This window comes from Squalius cephalus (genome assembly GCF_949319135.1).
Source record: "Squalius cephalus genome assembly, chromosome: 3".
Taxonomy (NCBI): Eukaryota; Metazoa; Chordata; class Actinopteri; order Cypriniformes; family Leuciscidae; genus Squalius; species Squalius cephalus.
Genome location: NC_137124.1, coordinates 57241065 through 57264258, shown reverse-complemented (window position 1 = coordinate 57264258; position 23194 = coordinate 57241065). Strand labels below are relative to the sequence as shown.

General features: G+C 39.8%; 1 protein-coding gene across 1 annotated transcript; it reads left to right on the top strand.

Annotated features, from left to right (window-relative positions):
• The first annotated feature begins 4798 nt into the window (after positions 1-4798).
• Positions 4799-20320, top strand: LOC307154816 (uncharacterized protein). Its single transcript, XM_079864935.1, has 2 exons — positions 4799-4982; positions 18345-20320. The coding sequence occupies exon 2, from the start codon at positions 18347-18349 to the stop codon at positions 19985-19987; it is 1641 nt and encodes a 546-aa protein (XP_079721061.1). The 5' UTR covers positions 4799-4982; positions 18345-18346; the 3' UTR covers positions 19988-20320.
• Positions 20321-23194: the final 2874 nt, after the last annotated feature.

Here is a 23194-nt window from a genome sequence, read left to right as displayed (position 1 = left end):
CAGTATTAGTATGGTGTTCCTAATAATCCTTTAGGTGAGTGTACATGTGGGATATACGTGGGCCAAGAGGCCGAGATAAGCGTTATCAGGTTTTTCTGTGACAAACCATATTTGGAAGTTCAACCTCCTAAAAGGAAGGTCATTTTAGACCATTAAATCCAAAATGCACGACTTCCTGTTCTTTTAGGGCATCACATCACAGAACCTTTTTTACATCTGGAAACAGGAATTTCGTACATTTTGGTGAAACGTGCAGTGGGGGCTTTGTGAGTGGAGTTTTGTGAGTTTTTGAGCCCCTTCAGGCTATAAATGTGATTCATTGGGAGGAAAAAAAACAGACACATTTCATGCCCAGGCACTAATAATTGTAAATTTAGATTTAAAGGAAGACAAAGATTATATGTAGTAAAAAGGGAAGGCTGGATGTGCACAGGATCTACATTTTAATGCCACTGGGTCGAAGGGTTTCTGTAAATGGAGGTTGTGAAAGTACTTCTGTTGCAAGCAGAACACCGAGGGGACATTGGCTTTTTCAACAGACTAAAGTACCAAATAAAATGTCTGAGTAAATAAACTGTTTACGTTTTGTGTCTCTATAAACCTGCAGCCAGAAACAGAGTTTGTTTCAGTAAAACAGCTTCTGTTTCCTGCAGCAGCCGCTGAGCACAGGTACTTTTTCTTCTACATAATAATAATAATTATAATAATAATAATGATAATACTGTACTATTATGCAGATATTAATCTGCTTGTGTTAATCTAGGTAACAGTGGTTCTATATAAATGTAAATTTTGTAATAATAATAAAACTCTAATTGTCACATTTCATAGAAAAGGATCCAAGATGTTGGATTCTACTTAAGATCATTATTGTTATTAAACCAAAGAACTACAGAGCCACTGAACTATCCTACTTTACAATGTGCTGAACCGGCTTTATATTATATTATTTATTCATATTATCTTACATTATATAGACATATACAGTATATTAGGGTTGATTATATTTATATAAAATAAACAGAACCACAAACTTTGTTTTAGCAATGCCCTCTCTAAGAAAAAAGCCATGGAAAAAGTTTTTCGTGGTAAAATTACATTTTAACCCCTTAAGCAGCACCCCCCCCTATTTTTAAAATAGACATGAAAATGCACATTCCGAACTTAAATGGTTGTAATTCAAGAATGCTTTGGAATATAGATGTAAGATTGGTCTTGTTTTAAAGAAGACATTTGGCAGATTTTTGTGTTTATGAAAATGTACAATGTTAAAAATTTAATTATTCATATTTTATATAAAAAATATATTTTCAAAACCTGGAGGACTCTAAAAAAATCAAAGCCAAAAATCTGAACAAGTTGTATTTTCATACAATTTATGAAGTAGACATCCTATTCAGAAGTATAGGATGGTTTGGCAAAAGTTTGGCAGATTTTTAAATGAATTCAACCTCTAAGAAACACAAAAAGAACACGTACAGTGCGTGCAGAATTATTAGGCACGTTGATTTTCTGATCTTTTTTTTTTTTTCAGGCACATTTGACCAATTCCAAGCCACATTAATCGTAATAACTACAAATAATTTTGTATTTAATCATTTATAAGTGATATATAATTGTTCATGAAGGCTGGAAATGAAAAATGCCTTATATTCAGGTGTGCATAATTATTAGGCACGTTTTCTTTTAGAGATAAAATAAGCTAAAAAAGAGATTTAACTTATTAAAATTATTAAATGCCCATGAGAAGAATGCAATATTAACTAGGAATTGCAGTTAAGGCATGACCATTGGACAGTGAAATGCTCATTGGGTCAGCAGGGTCAGACAAATACAGGTGGAGAGGAAAATACACGTTAACTGCTAAATAATTAGGAATTAAGGTGAAGAATTAAGTGTGAAACCATCAGGAACCCTTTAGTCTTCAGTGCCACCATTTTCCAGAACTGCAACCTACCTGGAGTCTCCAGAAGAGCAATACCACTATTTGAAGAATTCATCTTCCAGAATACGTTTTAATAGGTTTTGGGAGTTAATTTTTAGTCCATCTCCAACCCTGAAGTCCGTTTTGCAGAGATGGACTAAAAATTCAGAAATTCAAAAATGTCAGATTCTGGAAGATGAATTCTTCAAAAAGTGGTAGAAGAGGATGTGGTGCTGGTCCTTCAAGAGTCACTCTAAATCTGTCTGTCTATAAAGCCTATTAAAAACAGTCTTCATGTATTTCACAACAATTCAGCTTGTGATTCTTATTAAGTGGGGGTTCATTTTTAGGATTCTTTACCTAACCCAAGTCTCTGAGACCCTGACACCTTGCTCTTCTGGAGACTCCAGGTAGGTTGCAGCTCTGGAAAATGGTGGCGCTGGAGATGAAAGGGTTCCTGATGGTTTAGGCATTTTAAGGCATTTTTCATTTCCAGCCTTCATGAACAATTATATATCACTTATAAATGATTAAATACAAAATTAATTGTAGTTATTACGATTAATGTGGCTTGGAATTGGTCAAATGTGCCTGGAAAAAAAATATGATCAGAAAATCAACGTGCCTAATAATTCTGCACGCACATGTGCGCTATAGCTCGCTGCCACATCACAAATGGTGAATCTATTCTTCTTTTCTTTATATTTAAAACATTTTCAGACCTTTTTTTCTAAAAGAATTGAATGGATGCTATCTTTTGAACTCTTGGTATGAAAAGAAACTGAGGTTTCTACCATTCTTTCATGATTTTTCATGTTCATCACTATTTCAAAATAAAGGTCTGAACACGCCTTAGGAGTATAAAAATATTCTTGTTGCAAATTGATAAATTACAGCTCTTCCGTAATTTATTTAGAAAATCAGTCTCCAAATATGTAATCTAGAGATTGTAAGCTTTCAAATTATATATAGTTTGTCAAGATTAGTTTAGGTTTAGTATAGGATATTACTGTTTTAAATATGCAATGGCCAATATAATGGGTTAAAGCAAAATACATTTAAATATCAGAAAAGATAAAAAAAAAATGCTAAATCTTTGGAGAAAACAAAAACAAAAAACAAAAAAAAACCATGTGCTCTTATAATGCTAGTAATATGTTAGCAGACCAACACATGTCTATTTAGTCAAGATAATTTTTACAGAACCTTGAAAACATCTCAGAAATGGTTAAATCATATATTTTCCATCAAATATATAATGGGATAACATTAACTTTATCATATTAACAACAGTGAATGTTTTTAAGTTAATAAAATTATTATCTTTGCATTACTTCTTGTGCCAGTACATTTACATTTACTCATTTGGCAGAAACTTTTATCCAAAGCGACTTACATTTGAGGAACAACATACAAGCATCAACACAGTAAGAGATCTACAAGTGACAATAGATACTATTAAGAGCTGTTAGAACATACTGTAAGGCATCAATGGGATAAATATCTCTCTGTAAAGTGCAAATTGATAGCACACCAGGGAATAAGAAATGAAAATAAAGCAAATATTACCACGCTGCTAACAACAATTATTTTGTAGCAAATAGATTTTATTCCATTATCTTAGCTTCACCTGGACCGAAAAATATGCTTACCTTTAAAACGTTTACCTTCAAATGCCACAAACTGATTTCTCATGTCTGTTGTTTCTAACTACCTGTAAGGAAGTGAACTGATGAGGTGTGCTACGTAAAGACACAGCAACATCTAGTGGATTTTATTTAGCATAACATAACTACACTAGTGGTGGAGGTGGCTTTAACAGGTGAAGTTCAACACATTTTTCAAGAAGATATAGTGATTCAAAATGTGCTCTACCACCCTTTATACCACAGCAACATCTCTCTGTTTATAAAGATATTATGATATGAAAAATAAATTACAATGAAATTTACCTTTAGTTCAGTTGAAGCAATTTTTTATCAGGATGACACACTGAATTCATACACTTTCTTTTCGACTCCACTGACTGTGGCAATCTTTCTTCAGGAACCTTTTGCAATGCTGTTGAACAAACACTGTGACAGTCCAGGTGGAACCATTGAGGGGTTTGGGCTTTTTAAACAACCCAGAAAAAAAACATGACACAAAACCTTTAAACAAATATTTAAAGGGATAGTTCACCCAAAAATGAAAATGCTGTCATCATTTACTCTTCCTCAAGTTGTTCCAAACCTGTATGACTTTCTTTCTTCTGCTGAACACAAAAGAAGATATTTTGAAGAAAGTCGGTAACCAAACGACTGATGGACCCCATTGACTTCCATAGTAGGAAAAAAAAAAAATACTATCATGGAAGTCAATGGGGACCAGCAACTGTTTAATTACCATCCTTCTTTAAAATATCTTCTTCTGTGTTCAGCAGAAGAAAGAAAGTCATACAGGTTTGGAACAAATTGAGGGAGAGTAAATGATGACAGCATTTTCATTTTTGGGTGAACTATCCCTTTAACAAACAGGCCAAGGTCAGTCCATCTCTGCACAAACTGTGTGTTTCATTGATTGTCCAAGTAAAACAAGTTCAGAAAACTGAATATTTGCATTAAAATCATCATGATGGAATTCTTTTCTGCAAAAATGGATGTCATATAGCACATTACAAAAACAAGGAAATTCAAAGTGCTTTACATAAAACATAAAAGCAACATAGGGAAATTGAAAAAGACATTGAAATACTATTTTTAAAGGGGTAAAATAGAAAATAAAAACAGGGTAAAACAGTTTACAGTGCAGTGTAAGTTACTAATCTACAGCTTTAAATTTTATTAAAGGCAGTGGTAAAAAGAAAAATCTTCTGTCTTGATTTTAAAGTTTCAGCAGACCTGCAGTTTTCTGAGAGTTATAACTCACCCTGGTGCGTGTTGGTATACAGCTGTCCTCACAGAAGCTGATGTGGGACGTCACAGCCTCTGTAAACTCATCCAGACTGTTGGTAGCAGTCCTGAAAACATCCCAGTCAGTGCAGTCCAAACAAGCCTGAAGATCCTCTACAGCTTCACTGGTAAACTGCTTAGCCCGTTTAACCCCAAATTTTTCCTAGCGATATGAGTACATGCATTTTACTCCTTAGACCACCCTTACACACAAACTTTATGCCCTTTTTGATTTTATGTTGGTTAAGTTAGTGAAATATTAGGTTTTATACTCGGCCATAATAGTGACCAGTGGGAAACGGCAAAATTCACACAAATTCTTCAATTAGACCCATTTACACATTTAAAGGGGCATTCCACCCATTTGAACATTGTTTTTTATTTAAAGTGGGTCATATATGTAGTCGAAATGTAAAATAAATTTTGAATTTGGTGCCTTCGTGACCGAGGAAAGACAAAAAATAACTTCAGGACGCATTTGTATGAAAGACAACAACTCCCACAATGCACCACATTGCACAGCTCCGCAAGCCACTCCCACTAATCCAGAAAGCGCATATCTGCCAAGCGGGAAGGAAGTCGACCGGAAGTTGAAGTCGGCCGGGTGCCGCCATCTTGAGCGGAACTTCACTTGCGTTAGCAATCCCATTGACTTCCATTCATTTTGGCGTCACTTTGACAGCGAATAACTTTACATCTGAGGCGTTTGAAGACTCCATTTGTCCATTTTTTATTTCTAAAGAAACACGACAATGCAGGCCAGCTGACAGTTTTGCCTGGGCCCGGGACGAGATAATCTTAGATGGGCCCCCCCCGCGCCCAGATCTCTCCTTTTCCCTTGCTCTTCCTATCCTCTGCATTAACTATGTTAACAAATACAACTTTTGATTTCAATAATGTAGGCTATTAATAGCCTAAATATCAAAATGAAAATTAACAATGCTGTAGAAGTGCAGTTTATTAATAGTAGCCTATGTTAACTAATGTAGTTAACTATAGTTTAAAGGTGCTCTAAGTGATGTTGGGTGACCTCACTTCTAGTTGACGTTTAAAGCATTGTCAAACAAAATGGAGGCTAGCTGGACCCTCCCTCCTCCTCATCCGCGCACTAACCCCCCAAACCCCACCCCAGATCCTTCTTGTCGGTTATTGGCTGGAGCAGTTTGTTATGTTTCGTGGTGCGGATGAGCCCAGTTGGTTTTTCTTGCTGTTTGTGGAGCTTGGGTTGTCTACAGAGACCGCGTTTTTTTTTTATACAGTGTGTTCAGGGGACAGGCAGCTAGCGGATGGTGAGGAGATGTTTGCTGTATGTGACAAAAAAAATGGCCTAAAAAACGCTTAGACATCGCTTAGAGCACCTTTAATAAATGAAACATTATTGTAAAGTGTGACCGATTTTTTTATACACCAATTCAGTGTTGGACAGATCAGTTGTTTTAACCATTCATTAAAGTGAATGGTTCAAAGGAGTCATTCGTTTGCGTATACGGCACGCATTGTGTGATTATCTCGGGTGTTTAGGACATCGCACAAGATTTGTGTCAACACAGAAAACATTTCATCACTGGATAGGTTTTTTCGTTTACTGAAATTGTGAATAATTCAAGAGGAAAAATCTCCCAATGCTCCACGTGCAACTGCGGTCTTCCGACCTTTTACTATCGTGTCAGTTGACTGATTAATATGCGCGAGGGAGAGAGCGCAAGACAGCGCTGGTGTTGTTTGAAGACGTTAGTGCGCGCGCGCGGCCGGGGCTCTCTCTGCTCGTTATCGCCCTGTCAAGCGCAGCAGTCGAATTCATTCTATTCTACATAACTCACCGATCAAATAAGGCTTTGGCAGGACAAAAAAAATTTGCTTAAAAAAAAAAAATTCAATGCAGGAAAACCCCTAACAAGTCTCGTAAACGTTGGCTGCGCTGTTTCTTACCTTGCTCTACGTTGACTTTACTAGTTACAGCTTCACCGTCACCACCTTTTTTTAAATATTTGTTTAGAAAATCTCCCAGGGCTCTATTTTCTTCTTCTCTTCTTCTCCTCTTTTCTTTCCTTTTCTGAGCACCGGACTTGAGCTGATCAGACATTTTGAACTGAACTGAACTGAACTTCAAATCAAATGACAACATCAAATTTTGATCAGTGGCCAAACCATTTTTGTGTTGGGGGGTGGAGGGGTTCTTGACCACTATTTCAAGGACAATAAGGAAGAAAACAAATAAAAAGCTTTTATGTAACTCAAATATTACATATTTATTTCCACAAATAGGCCTATTTAAACAAAATAATTTTCAATTATTCCATAATTGAATGAGGGCCCAGTTCTGGGCCCCCCCTCTAACCTGGGCCCGGGACAACAGACCCGTTTGTCCCCCCTGTCGGCGGGCGTGCGACAATGTATAAAATGCTCCATTACCTTGTAGCTTATGTTATGGCCCCGTAGAAGCAGTTTTTGTAAAAGTAGGCTAACGATTGCGTCATAACCAAGCGCCTCTTTGTCGCACATTAGAGAGATTACCGTATGGACAGGAGGAGAAGCTCGCTGGCAATCGGGGGGACGTAGAGGCAAAATGACAATATAATTAATCAGAATACCTAGCAAAAGTTGATCCTGCTCCTGCTCATGGACAATTCCTACTCACACTCTCCGTCTCTGCAAGATTCGGAAGGGAATGATTCAGATTTCTCTTGGCACAGCTACTAGAAGACAGACGGGTTGCTCACGTGGTCCGTGTAACGCTTTGCTCGGTTCGAGTCTGCGCGTCAGGAAAGGAAGTGCTAAGAAATCGCTAAAAATGGGCTTCACTTGTCTCAATTGAGTTCCAATGGGGTCGCTGTGTCCATTTCTTTTACTGTCTATGATATCTGCCTATAAGAGAAATCACTCTTCCGTCTACAAGGCTAGCTACCACCAGAGCTTGAAATTCATTTCCCATTCACACAAAATGTCTAGTTAGTTGGCGAACTCATTAGTGCATTACTCCTCGTTTGTATTTCTTTCGAAAAGGTGAATTATTGCATGGTACCTGGATGTTCATTCAGAACATATGCGGTGCGAAACTAGGATAGTTCTCAACACAAACGTCCGTGTCCTCGTCTGATTCAGAGATTTCGTCCAGGAGAAATTGTCATCGTTGAAATTCTTTGCCGCAGACGGACTCTATCTCTGTGTTCGTAGTTGCATCTTACAGTCTATGAGTTGCCTAGTGAGATCACCGGCGCCACCAGTCCGCCCTAACTCGAGCCAGTCCGGGCTCCTCGTCCGCGGCAGGCAGGTCTTCTGCCTCGGCTGCTCTTCGCTATAATGCGGCTTGTAAAGGTAGCCACAAACACCTGATTCAAGCATCAAACTTCCGAAATCCTCTTCTTCTATATCATATTGAGCACTCTCCTCCGCTATTGTCATTACTTTACATCTGTCTCCACAGCGCCTGTTAGCTTAGCTTCAAACAAGATGGAGGATATTGCTTTCAGTTTCAGAGAGTAAAGTCCCACCCACTGATCTGTAATAGGTCTGTAGCGTGAGCGGGTCCCGCCCCCTGGGAAAGATGAGGAACTAGTGCTTGTAGTCTCAACAGAAATCCCCCCCTCTTACACTTCCTCCTACAATGACGCAAAATGACGATTTTTGCGTCATTGTAGGAGGAAGTGTAAAAGGTAAATAACGGATTTCTCCCGTCTCAGGGGAAAATGAGAGAGTGTTGCACGACCATTCAATAGTATGACTGGGTTTCTAACAATGCAAAGCTTAATGCAAATGGGTGGAGTGTCCCTTTAAACTTAAACTAACATGTTACTGCAAATTCCCCACCCCATACATTCCAGTGTCAACAGATTGTTAAACAATGTTTTTCTTTTCAAATTAAAAACTGCCTCGTCATTTACAAAAACATAAAATTAGAGAAGTAACTGAGTTAGATTGACTAACATCATTGCCAGAAGATGGTTTGGGTATATCATCCAGCAAGTTAAAGCAATAAAAAACAAGCATTAAAAAACACATTTTCATTTCAAAAACAAACCCCCAGGGGTCCTCAGCAATAAGGGGAATAGTTTTTTTTTTTTCCATAATAATTCCATCCATAATAACACGATTACTATTTCAGTCATGGGTTTCATGCACTTTCTGTAATAAAACATCTACCAATCTAAACCAATCAGACACACCATCCAATCTTTCACCATTCAAAGACCTGTAGGCCTCCAGGACTCTGAGGTGACCCCTCCCACCCCGGACACAAACAGACACTCTCTCAGACCCCCACCCCTTTACACTGTCAGTATTTTGCATATCAAGTCAAGTCAAGCCATCTTCATTTATATAGCGCTTTTAACAATGTAGATTGTTTCAAAGCAGCTTTACAGAGATAAACGTATAATTTAAGGTAACAGAGGTTGTTTTGGCTTTATAGCGGTTCTTTAGTAAAGTTATTTTCCAGCTAAGGTTAGTTATGATTGATTCGCTTCCGTCACAACAATAATTTTTTATTAAATTAGGGGCCGCTAAGACGACCCAATTCTCTCTACATAGACTTTAAACGCGAACCTGTGATAAACGCTGATGGCGTTCACATGCACATTAAGAATTGGTTCTATAGTTATGTGCGTTTGAATATATGTACGCAGGTTTGTAATTCCCTACAAACCAAGCCTAAACAAAGTACTGGTGTTTCCCTATAATTTTTGATACAGAATTTTATTTTATTTTATCAATTTGGGGTAGATACGCGAATTGAGTTTCCCGACAACGCTTTATCTGTAGAGTGGTAAAGGGATCCTCCATAGGGAGAGACTAGTTGGCACTTCAGCACTGCATTGTCATCGGGTCCAGGCGCAGGTCCTTCATCAGATCTGGATACGGCCTGGATCCGGCAGGCTGCGGGAAAACCTCGGGATAAACAAAGACACTAAAATTAGCGTAGATGCCATTCTTCTTATGATGTAACGAGTACATCAGGATTTATGGGAAGTGTTCCCGGTTCCAGCTGACCTAATCTATGCAGCCTAATATTGAATCTAAAGTCTATAATGTATTATGTGAAAGCTAGGTCAAAGAGATGTGTTTTTAGTCTAGCTTTGAACTGACAAAGTGTGTCTGCTTCCCGGACAATGGTAGGAAGGCTGTTCCAAAGTTTTGGTGCTAAATAGGAGAAGGATCTACCGCCAGCAGTCGATTTTGATATTCTAGGTATTATCAACTGGCCAGAATTTTGAGATCGCAATAGACGTGAAGGACTATAATGCGTTAAGAGCTCGCTCAAGTACTGCGGAGCTAAACCATTTAGTGCTTTGTACGTGATCAGCAATATTTTAAAATTGATGCGATGTTTAATAGGGAGCCAGCGCAGTTTTGACAGAACCGGGCTAATATGGTCATACTTCCTGGTTCTGGTAAGAACTCGAGCTGCTGCGTTTTGAACTAGCTGTAGTTTGTTTATTAAGCGTGCAGGGCAACCACCCAGTAGAGCATTACAATAATCTAGCCTTGAGGGTCATGAACACATGAACTAATTGTTCCGCATTTGTCAATGAGAGCATATGACGTAATTTAGATATATTTTTAAGATGGAAAAATGCAGTTTTACAGATACTAGACACGTGACTTTCAAATGAAAGATTGGTATCAAAGAGCACACCCAGGTTCCTAACCGACGACGAAGACTTAACAGAGCAGCCATCAAGTGTTAGACAGTATTCTAGGTTATTACGTGAGGAAGTTTTTTGTCCAATAATTAGAAACTCTGTTTTTTCAGAATTTAGAAGTAGGAAATTACGAGTCATCCAATTTTTTATATCCGCTATGCATTCCGTTAATTTTGTGAATTGGTAAGTTTCGTTAGGTTTTGAGGAAATATAGAGCTGAGTATCGTCGGCATAACAGTGAAAGCTAATTCCATGTTTCCTAATGATATCTCCTAATGGTAGCATGTACAGAGTGAACAGCAGCGGTCCTAGTACTGAGCCTTGTGGTACGCCATACTGAACTTGTGATCGATGAGACATCTCTTCATTTACTGCTACAAACTGATAACGGTCAGGGGTGCGTTCTCCGAAACTACCTTAACGCTACGTCGTTCTTAAGTTGTACCTTAAGAAGTACCTTATCGTTAATACGTGGTTTCCGAAACCTTCTTAGTTAAGTATACCTTCTGTAAGTCATACGTTCGTAAGGTTGGTCTGGAGCACTCTTAGCTATACCTTATCGCTGCTGACGGTTCATACCGCTAGTGGCCACTACGCAAAAAGCTTTTTTACATTGCAGTTTAATTACACATAGAACATTTTATATGAACATTTAATATAAAATCTGATTTAGTATTAAAATTACATTTTTACTTTACTTTAAAATTTTACACATAAAATACTTAAGTTGTTATAGCCTACACCCAGTGTATATGGAAGTGTTTTCATTAATAAAGTTTCCATACACTAATGGTTGTTAGCTTTTTTAATCCTAAGGCACATCAGCTGGCGAACCATTTGACAGAAAAGGCTTAGGAGTCTATATAAAGAAAGATGAATTGCACAAACTTTATAGCTATGGCAGCGAGACAGCAAGTACTTGTTTTAAATCAAAGACGGCGCCGTCCGCGGAGCCAGTTAGTGTAGGCTATGTCAACTACATGGCTGGTGGATAATCAGCATACGTTGTGGAGAACATTAACACACTTATGGCCGTGAGGGTTTGGGATTGCACACTTGCTAAATTATAAACACATACTCATATTTATTTCTGCATGTACATATTTCAATGAGCCCCGATAAATGCAGTTTGTACTATTTCTAAAACGCTTCTTTATAAAGAACATTGTTTTCTCAATACTTTACCTATACCGCTGTGAAGGAAAGAGCGCACAATCGATCATCGAGGCATCGATATCAACCTATTCAGCGCCTCCACCATGGACAGCGCCTGCTAAGGTCGAACTTAAGAAGGTTTACCTTAAGCAACATCCTAAGGTATAGTTCGGAGAACACACGTAGGAAAGGTATACCTGTAGTTAAGGTGTACCTTTTGAGTCTTCGTAGCGCGCTAAGAGACAACGTTATCGGAGAACGCACCCCAGATAAGTATGATTTAAACCATGCTAGTGCAATTCCACTAATGCCAACATAATTTTCGAGTCTATTTAAAAGAATGTTGTGGTCGATAGTATCAAATGCAGCACTAAGATCGAGTAACACTAATAGCGAGACACAACCACGATCGGATGATAAGAGCAAATCATTTGTAACTCTAACGAGAGCCGTCTCGGTACTATGGTACGGTCTAAATCCTGACTGAAAATCCTCACAGATATCATTTATTTCAAGAAAGGAACACAGTTGTGAAGATACTGCTTTTTCTAATATCTTTGACAGAAAAGGTAGATTTGAGATCGGCCTGTAATTGACTAATTCTGTAGGATCAAGTTGCGTTTTTTTAACAAGCGGTTTAATCATAGCCAGCTTAAAGTTTTTTGGTACGTATCCTAGAGACAAAGATGAATTAATGATATTAAGAAGAGGATCTATGACCTCTGGAAGTATTTCTTTCAGTAGCTTAGTCGGTATAGGGTCTAACATACATGTTGTAGATTTAGATGATTTAACGAGTTTAGTAAATTCTTCCTCTTCTATAGCAACGAACGAATCAAATTTTTCCTCCGGGAGACTACAATGCACTGCCTGATGCGATACTGTAGTAGACGGTTGCATAGTTATAATTTTCTCCCTGATATTATCAATCTTATAAGTGAAGAAGTTAATAAAGTCATTACTGCTGTGCTGCTTGGAAACTTCGGTGCTTGAAGCTTTCTTTTTCGTTAGTTTAGCCACCGTTTCAAATAAATACCTAGGATTATGTTTATTTTCTTCTAATAGGGTTGAAAAATAAGCAGATCTAGCAGCTTTTAAGGCCTCTCTGTAAGCAATTGAGCTCTCTCTTTCCATGAAATGCGAAATACCTCTAGTTTTGTTTTCTTCCAGTTGCGCTCCATTTTTCTGGCTGCTCTCTTAAGGGCCCGAGTGTGCTCGTTGTACCACGGCGTTAGACTATTTTCTTTAATCTTCTTTAAGCGCAACGGAGCAACTGTGTCTAAAGTACTGGAAAAGAGAGAGTTAAAAGTTTCTGTTGCAATATCGAGTTCTTCTAAGCTATCTGGGATGCTGAGATGATGAAACTGATCAGGAATATTATTGATAAAGCAATCTTTAGTGGCAGAAGTGATAGGTCTAACATACTTGAAACACGGAGTCGGCTTTGCACCCTTGGCTAAATGAAGTTTACACGAGACTAGATAATGATCTGAGATGTCATCGCTCTGCTGCAGAATTTCAATGGCATCAACATCTATTCCATGTGATAATATTAGATCTAGAGTATGATTACGACGATGAGTAGGTCCTGACACGTGTTGTCTAACTCCAGTTGAGTTTACAATGTCTTTAAATGCCAATCCCAATGCATCTTTTTCATTATCGATATGTATATTAAAATCACCAACAATTAGTACTTTATCTGCAGTCAATATTAATTCTGATAGAAAGTCCGCAAATTCTTTGATAAAATCTTTATGGTGCCCTGGTGGCCTGTATACAGTAGCCAGCACAAATCTCAAACGTGATTTATCATTTATACTATATATTTTTACATTAAGTACTAACACTTCAAAATAATTATATTTAAAACTTGATTTCTTAGTGGTTTTGAAAATATTACTATAGATTACAGCAACTCCTCCCCCTTTGCGTTTCAGACGAGGCTCATGTTTATAACAGTAATTTTGCGGGGGTGGACTCATTTAAAGTAATGTAATCGTTTGGTTTTAGCCAGGTTTCTGTCAAACACAGCACATCTAGGTTATTATCTGAAATCATATCATTAACAATGAGTGCTTTTGAAGTAAGCGATCGAATATTCAGCAACCCAAGCTTTAGCATTTGCTCATATGTATTTTAGCTGTTTTTTATTTGTTGAACATCAATTAAATTTTTAACCTTAGATGGGTTTAAACGTTTTTTTGGATTTCCAAATTCGGGGAACAGACACAGTCTCTATATGATGATAGCTAGGTGAAAGAGGCTCTATGTGATGGGATTTATCTGACCTGGGTGACGCGAGGCCGCTAGCAGACGGTCGGTTTAGCCAGTCTGTCTGCTTCCTGACCTGAGCCCCAGATTGTCATGTTTGAGCTCTAAGACTATGAGCCATATTACTAGAGAGAAGAGCAGCACCATCCCAGGAGGGATGAATACCATCTCTTTTCAACAGGTCAGGTTTGCCCCAAAAACTTTTCCAATTGTCTATAAATTCTATATTATGTTGCGGACACCACTTAGACAGCCAACCGTTAAGCGAACACAATCTACTAACTATCTCATCACTCCTGCGAACAGGAAGGGGGCCAGAGCAAATTACAGTGCTTGACATCGTACTTGCGAGTTCACACACCTCTTTAATATTCATTTTGGTGATCTCCGACTGGCGGAGTCGAACATCATTAGTGCCGAGTCTGCCGACGTGAATAATGATCTTAGAGAATTTACGATTAGCATTAGCCAGCACTTTTAAATTTGCTTTGATGTCAGGCACTCTGGCTCCCGGCAAACATGTGACTATGGTGGTTGGTGTCTCTATTTTCACATTCCGTGTAATAGAATCGCCAATAACTAGGGCACAATCATTCTCAGTGGGTGTTTCACTGAGCGGGGCAAATCGATTTGTTATGGTAATCGGAACGGAAGAGTGGTTTTTTGATCCGCGACTAGAGCGATCCCTCACTGTCACCCATTTGCCTGGCTACGCAGGCACTAATTCAGCTGGAACCGACTCATGTAAAGAGTTCACTATGCTAGGCGCATCCAAAATAGTATCTGAAGCTCTAGCACTCTTACTATCCTCAATTAAAGTTTGGATGCGTGTTTCTAGTTCTGAAATCTTCTCTGTCAGCCTAACTGTCTCCTTGCATTTATCACATATAAATCCTATATTGCCAACAGAGAAGTCTATGCTAAACATGTGACATGAAGTGCAGGTGACAATAACAGAACAAGACATTACTCACCGTGTTTGTTGAGTGATTCTTACTCACCTGAGCTTTTATGAACTCAAAGGCGCGAGCGCGCGAGAGAAAAATAAATAAATAAATAAATAAAAATAGCTGAGCGCACGGGTGGCGCGTTAGCAGGCTAGCGAATTACTAGCGTGTTGTGCTAGTAGTAACGGAAGCTAGCGATGTCAGGTTAATCTGAGATGTTGGGTAAGCTGTATTTAGTAGTAGTATAAACAACTAGAAATTGTAGTAAATGATGGTTCAAAACAAGGAAATACGAGGCTAAGACGGAGCTTACAGCACCGAAGCAAACACACTCACAGCAGGCAGCGAGGCAGACAGGAGCAATCGATCAGACCATGTTTGTGCAGATATCACTGCACAAACATATTCTTACATATCCTTTATGATTCCTTTATATTTTGTCAATTTTTTACTTTATTTTTATATAAATCACCAAAGAAAATTGTTAACTTACTTGGCAATAAAACTGTTTTTGATTCTAAATGCAAAATCTCTATCAGATGGGGGACCCTGGAAAAAAAAATCTTGTCAAACTGGGGCCCGTGGTCTAATATGTGTCAGTTTAGGGGTCCTTAACGTGTAAAAAAGTTTGAGAACCACTGCCTTCGAACATAGTGCAGAACGTACTAGAGGGGGGATACTATGTGTGCATTCCACAATAGGGCTCATAATATACAGTACATGTACCCTGATGGTAGGGCTGGGCGATATGGCAAAAAAAAAAAATCTAGGTTTTTTCATAAAGTTTGACCGATTCACGATTTCGATTTCGATTTTTTTTTTATTGTGTAACTAGTCAGCTTAAAACATTACAACAACATGACTTAAGTAACATTCTCTTTGTAAGTAACTTGAAAAACCATTTGGTTAAGGAACATTGTATTTTTAATGGCCATGCCATACTTGGTCAACAAGGTGTAAATAAATGTAAAACAAATTCACGAGTTAAATATCTTTGCAGAAGATTTGAATGAAATATGAAAGTAAATATTGTGCAATTTGAATGAAACATTAAATACTTCTGAATATATAGTAAGAAAATAACCATTTTAACCAATGTAAACATTACATCATTCAACTCAAAAAGTTATGCAAATTTTCAACAGTAAAAAAAAAAAAAAAAAAACACTTTGTAGACCATCGTGCAAACATAAAGCATGCTAATAAACTGCGCTGCACAAGTGCGCATTTAAAAGTTCACGGCACAAAGCGAAGAAATGTCGAGAGCACAAATCCTAGTGTCTGTCAGTCCAACAGTTTATTGATCATTTGTTTCTTCACAGTTTTAAATTCCAGTTATTGTGCGTTTGATGCCGATTTAGTCCTTGTGATGTGTGTGATCTAACAGGCACACGGTAGCGCGAGTCGTTTAAAAACAGCAACAAACTCCAACAAAATAAAGTCATTTTATGCAAATCCACAACCTTTTCTCTGCAGATCAAGCATTATAATGTGAATATCATATTGGAGAGAGTTTTACCGTGCATGTATGCTGCTGTAACCGGACGAGGCGCGCGCGCTGTTTGAATACCGAATGGAGAATGATTGACAGCCGCAGAGGAGGGAAAACGAGTTTTCGTAAACTTTAATGATTTAAATAGACTTCTGTCCCTCACATTAAGCTATGAAATAGGCTTCAGATGAATTTGTCACCCAAACTGACGTGAAAAAAGCGGGAGGCGCCGAAAAGCGCGCTGTTTGCATCCCTGTTGGAAAGGAAGGAAAAATGCATCTCTTTGCCATCTGTAACCATGGTGACGTGCCGCCCGTTGTGGCCCTGTTGCGCGGGGACGGCGATTGTGGTTCCGTCCCGGGTTAACATGGTGACGGCTGTGATTATTCTGCCATTGGTGCAATTACAATATCTATTTTTTTTTTTTTTTATTAAAAAATCGCGATACCTCGATTTAATGATAAAAAAAATCGTCTTAAAACGTAAATTCGAATTAATCGAAAAAATCGAAAAAATCGCCCAGCCCTACCTGATGGTGATGAAAAGCTCCACAATTCATACCCAAATGGGATTGGTTGACATCAGGAATCAGGTGGATCATGACGTGATCAGAGTGTCCCAGTGGAGCGTGTGTGACGGCGTGATAGGCACTGCTAACTGTAGTGTAGCAGTGATCCAAAGTGGTCTCTTCTCTGTTTGGACACTTTATAAACTGTCTGTATCTGGGGAGTTCTTGGCTGAGGTTTCCTTTGTTAAAGTCACAGAGAACAAGGGAGTCCGGGTTTGTCGTGTGGTCTTGACCTTATATTTAGTAAAGCTATATTTAGTGTGGTAAAAACATTCTCTGCCCCCCTTTTTGCAACAGGCTGTGGCTGATGAGGAATTGATGCTAAACTTGCAGAATGTGTTGAGTGCTTACTGTTTCTTAATTATTGTTTATCTAATACCTATCAAGAAAGGAAATTAAAAAGCTAACAGGACACAGCTTGTCATTTTCCTTGTAGCCTGGACCAAACACATATCAGTTATTTTGTGCTGTGCTTTTAGCAGGCTGGGGAAACAGGGCAATTTTGATGCCGTTGGGTGGGGGGAGGGGCCGGATGCTGTATATGTGACACGTGTCAAAACTGGCTGAGGACTATTGGGTATTGGTGTAAGTGGACGGTGAGGGGTATTTAGGGGAGAGGACATTGGAGTAGGGCGAGGCAAGGGTGAGTTTGGTCCCAGCAATAACCAGCTCTTTTTAATGTGGTCAGTGAACTCCAACAGGGAAGAGGAAGGAGAAAGGTTGTTTGGAGATAAGTGTGACCTGGATGGGGTTTGGGGTGCTGAAGAAGGTGCATCCTCAAATGTGGTTTTTAGTGAAGGGGGTGGAGACTCTTCCTTTTGGTTCTGATTTCTCCCATGATAACAGCTCTTTTCCAGTGGGGGCTGAGGTGGCTTTCCTTCAGCGTTTCTGGAGTGTTGTGTTATGCCTTGTTTTTGTTTTGATTCCTCTTCTCCTGTCCTTGGCAGAGGGAACAGATGACTGACACATGAAGTAAAATAGGGTGGAGCTGAACAATTTTACACCTGACTTTTTAAGGCGAAGTCCATCTGTCTGTGGTCCCAGAAAAGGTTGAAATTATCGATGAAATGCACTGAATGGACAGTACATGCTGTTTAGAACCATGTGTTGAGTGCCAACAATTTACACAACGTCTCCACTCCTCTTTGAACTGGAACTGCAGCAAAGAATCTGCACTGTAAGAAAGCTGGAACCGCATGCATTAGACTTTAATTTAGCAAATAATTTGCAATAGGTGGACGAAATACACAAATAAACCAAATGTCTTTAATTACTGGGTTAGGGTTTCTAAATAAACCAGATTTTTACAGGAATCATTTCAGATGCTTTGAGTCTCTCAGTCCGACCCAAAGTCTTGGCTGTACAACATTTAGAAGGTTATTTCATGTCCTAAATTTCTGTTGTGTGTTTTGCAGTCATGGCGTTCCCTCGGCTGCCTGCCCCGATGCTGTTGGCTTCATTCATCCTTCTTCTCTACTGGACAACCTCCTCAGCAGAGTCACATGACCCCACCTCAGCTGATCTGTCTCCACCCTACAGGGTGAAGAGAGACCTGAAAGGGGACGTGGAAGCATCTTCACAGGTGGTAAAAGACACCCTCACAGTTGTCAAAGAAGTTATTGAAAAGATTGACCCCAATAAGTTGTCAGCGGTGATGAAGGGCCTCGCCAACTTTGCCAGCCTGGCGCCCGGTATCGGATCTCTAGTGTCCTCTGTTATCATCGTGGTCTTGAACTTCACCCCTCAGGAAGACGCTCAAAAGGAGCTGTTTGCTGAGGTCAACAGGAAGCTGGACTCTCTCTCCATCCAGATCTCCAACCTGGCAACAGACGTGGAGTGGTTCAACTACGCAAGCGTTTACTCTCAAGACGAGGTCCGCATCCTCAATGCCTGGAAGAAGTTCAATGAGTTTCTTAAGAACAGTGAGTTGGTAGATAGTGAGGAGACCAAACTCCGTCTGGCAGAGGTATTCACCAGCTACTATGAGAACACAGCCACTGAGGCCAGTGTGGCCAACCTCTACCTTTACCTGACGGTCAGCAGCACGTCTCTCAGTGGAAACCTCAACGAGCTGCTGAAGAAGAAGTTTAAATGTGGCATTCCTGAAATCGGCAAATATAACCTCTATTTCAGCAGCTTGCTGTGGAAGGGGATGGTCCTCAACCAGGTCTACTGGAATCTGATCGGCTTAAAGCCATCAGGCAAAGAAGCCGAACACACAGAGATGTTCAAGATGGTCTACAAAGCTCAGAAATCAGCTGTGGAGTTCTGCTTGGACAACTATAAGCAGTACATGATAAAGGATGTGGAGGAGATCAGCAAAGCAAACAGTCCTGACAACAAAACAGACATCGCTGTTCAGGTGAAGAATAAACTGGATGAGAAGTACAACTGGTACAACTGGGTGGTGCTGGTTTATGACTCAGCCCAGGAAACATATCACATCCTTTATGATCTGACTAAGATCCCTGTGGGCAAGATCACTGTTGCTGTGGGTAACATTCGGAATCCAGAAGAGAAAGGCCGTGCACTAAAAATAATGTTTGATGTGGATGATTGTTATAGAAAAAATACTGGTACAGGAATCGGAGTCCCTGTATATTGTGATACTTATCCACAGGAAATATTGCAGTGTCTTCATGACTTAGTTGGTGTTCCTGTTAAAATGATAAATAACGTTTATAACTATGACGTTGGTCTAGTCCCAGAAACCCTGATTCATTTAGATTGTCTGACGGGTGGAACCTACAGCAGGATCTCTATCTATTTTTCTGGAAGAATCACCCCCTGCAGTGATAATACATGTGACAGAGGAGAGTGCAAGATGCTGCTGGAAGGCACCAACGAACATCTGTGTGAGTGTCCTGAGGGTTGGGGTGGGGATCGATGTGAAAAAAAGATGGACCTCAGGGATGTCCCAGTGACTGATATAGGCCAAGCTGTGCCCGACATCTCTACCATCAGCGCCAGACTGAAACTGATGGAGGCCAGCCAAAAAAGGATGGAGGCCAAACTGGAGGAGATCCTTGGGACACTCAGGAACAGTCCTGCCGAGTAAAAACCGAGACTACAAACACGATGTGTAGTGAAATGCTGCATTACCCTGATTTTTCAAGAGAGATAATTTACTAAATATAAGAGTGCTAACAAGAGCAACATTAAAAGTGAAGAATACAATGAAATGTATGTAAAAAAGCTAAAAGTTTATTGTTACAAGTAAAGACAGTAGTACGGTACTGAAAGCAGAAAGGCGTCCACGGAGCCGCCATCTTGGTTACAAAACAACAACAAAGTAAAGCTTGACCATAAAACAAGAAATTCCCCAAGCACAGCAACAACAATTAGGTGCCGGTGGATGGCAGGATGAATCCAAGAAAAGTAAAAAAAACAAGCTACAGCACACTGATCTGACTTTACAGCCTTTATTGTGAGCAACACGTTTCGCCTATTTCTTCTTCAGGCTCACATAGTGAAAGGTTTGACCATGTTGTTGGAGGAAAACATTCAGGGTTTCTGTCTGGATAATGTTCAGTGTCAACATGTTTCAGTCTAGCAGTCCTAGTTCAGAGGCCAGGGTGAATCATGGGTATAATAATATGATTACAATCTAATGTATTAAAAAATGTATCAATACAGGTATTAATGGATTTATTCAAAATGTATTAATAAATGGGACATGGCGCCTCCACTCAGCCTCCCTCTCTTTTTGTTTGGTCGAGTCGTCCTTGCTCTTTTGGTCCAGTTGATTTTGAGGTGAAACAAAGTCTGCAGGGCGACACTAGATCAGATTAGTTACACAACTGGAACCAGTCATCTCTTGTCCATATCTGACATCAGCAGATTTCCTCCTCAGGTTGCACTAACAGACGTTGTTTCCTCTGATCTCTACAGCTGAGGGGCAGAGGACAAAGGTGGACTGGGCACCAGAAGTACTGGGAGTTTTCCCAGTGCAAGTACAGTTAGGTCCAGAATTATTTGGACAGTGACACAATTTTCATAATTTATATCAGAATCAGAATCAGAAGAATCAGAAGGAGCTTTATTACCAAGTAGTGTTTTACACATACAAGGAATTTGCTTTGTTGATAAGGTGCTCCACGTAGACAAACATACAGTTGACATAAATAAATGTAGAAATATATAAATAGGAAATAGACAATGCAAGTTATATAAGAATAATAAAAATAATACATTACAACTATTAGCAGAGAAAGAACAACGTCGCAGATATTTACATGTGCATTATTTTGGGTTTGTGTTGTGCAGCCGTATTGCAACGGAAGAGAGTATTGTGTACATAAATATATAAATTGACAATATAAAAATATACAACAACAACAAAAAACAACAAAGATTAACAATTAACAACAAATATGTGCAATGTGCCAGGTTTGTGCATAATATGAAATTAAATAGTATTTACATGTGCAGAGACATTTGTATCATTAGCAAGGGGGGAGTGTCAGTGGGGGACCTGGGTCTTGTTAATGAGGCTAGCTGCAGACGGGAAGAAACTGTTTTTGAGGTGAGAGGTTTTGGTCTGATGGACCGCAGCCTCCTGCCAGAGGGGAGTGTCTGAAACAGTTTGTGTCCAGGGTGGGAGGGGTCAGCTGCAATCTTTCCTGCTCGCCTCAGGGTCCTGGAGGCGTACAGGTCCTGAAGAGATGGACGATTGCAGCCAATCCCCTTCTCTGCAGAGCGAATGATACACTGCAGTCTGCCCTTGTCCCTGGCGGTGGCAGCAGCATACCAGATGGTGATGGAGGAGGTGAGGATGGACTCAATGATGGAGGTGTAGAAGTGCACCAACATTGTCTTTGGCAGGCTGAACTTCTTCAGCTGCCGCAGGAAGTACATCCTCTGCTGGGCCTTCTTGGTGAGGGAGGTGATGTTGAGGTCCTGGGAAATGATGGTGCCCAGGAAGCGGAAGGAGTCCATAGTGGTGACTGGGGAGTTACACAGGATGATGGGGGAGGGTGGGGCTGGGCTCTTTCTGAAGTCCACGACCATCTCCACTATCTTCAGAGCGTTGAGCTCCAGACTGTTCTGGCTGCACCAGGTCACCAGATGGTCGATCTCCCACCTGTAGGCGGACTCATCCCCACCAGAGATGAGCCCAATGAGGGTGGTGTCATCCGCAAACTTCAGGAGCTTGACGGTCTGGTGACTGGAGGTGCAGCTGTTGCTATACAGCAGGCCTATTCAATTGGTGGTCCGCGGGCCACATCCGGCCCCAAAGCAACCTCCATGTGGCCCAGCACATAATCTAATGACAACAGGTAAACTACATGTATAGTGTATGGAAGTAGCTAAAGAGTGATATCGTTTCCTTCTCATCTTTATTGAGTTTCACATGCGCTGTACCGATCACCACCAATCAAGGTCAACTGTCCGACCTGCAGCCTCTCCGCTCCTCTTTGTCTCTGCAGAGCGCCTCCACTCCACACACACACGCACACGCAAACGCGCGCACACGGAGCAGAGTCAGCCAGCTGATCGGCGGACTTTACGACGTTGACAACAACTATGCTCGTTAAGTACGTGGTGCAATAAAAGCTTTGCGATACTTTACCAACACTCCTGTTTAATAAGCATAAACACGCAAAACGCGATATTTTAATCTGCTCAGTCTCTCATCCACTGCAGCTGTGTTTAGGTTTTACACAGGCACAGCGCTAGCTCAGCTAATAGCTTATTGTTAAAAACAAGCTAAAGTGAAAGCTGTCTGTCTTTAGTAACTGTTAAGCTTAGTTTGCCAGTAGCCTACCTTAAAATATGACACATTATAAACTCAGCTGGTGGCTGAGACAGACCCTCCTCTCTTCCAGCAGCAGCAGAGGGAGGAGGAGGACAGGATCGAGGGACTGAATTGTTGATTCTTTCTAAACTTCACTCAGTATGTTGATGTCAGTAATATGATTTATTGACTTTTCTGATGTAAATCCTGTTGCTGCTCTAGAAACAAAATTTAGTAAAAAAAAAAAAAAAAATCATATTATTGTTTCAAATAACATATGCAATTATTTAGTAATAAATAGGACTGATAAGAGCATTGATAAAGAACTGAACCAATAAAGATTTCCAATACAAGTGACAAAAAAATAAGTAAAAAATACTAACGATACCCATCCCAACTCATGAGAAAATGTCCGGCCCATCTCCGTGTCCCGGTTTTAGAATCCGGCCCAATTGAATTTCTAATTGAATAGCCCTGCCCTACACTGTGAAATGATAGATAATAGAAAAGCGCTGAGGATTTTTTACT

Bases quoted from the DNA above. Each gene is read 5' to 3' on its own strand.
- LOC307154816 (XM_079864935.1), top strand. From the start codon at position 18,347: ATGGCGTTCCCTCGGCTGCCTGCCCCGATGCTGTTGGCTTCATTCATC.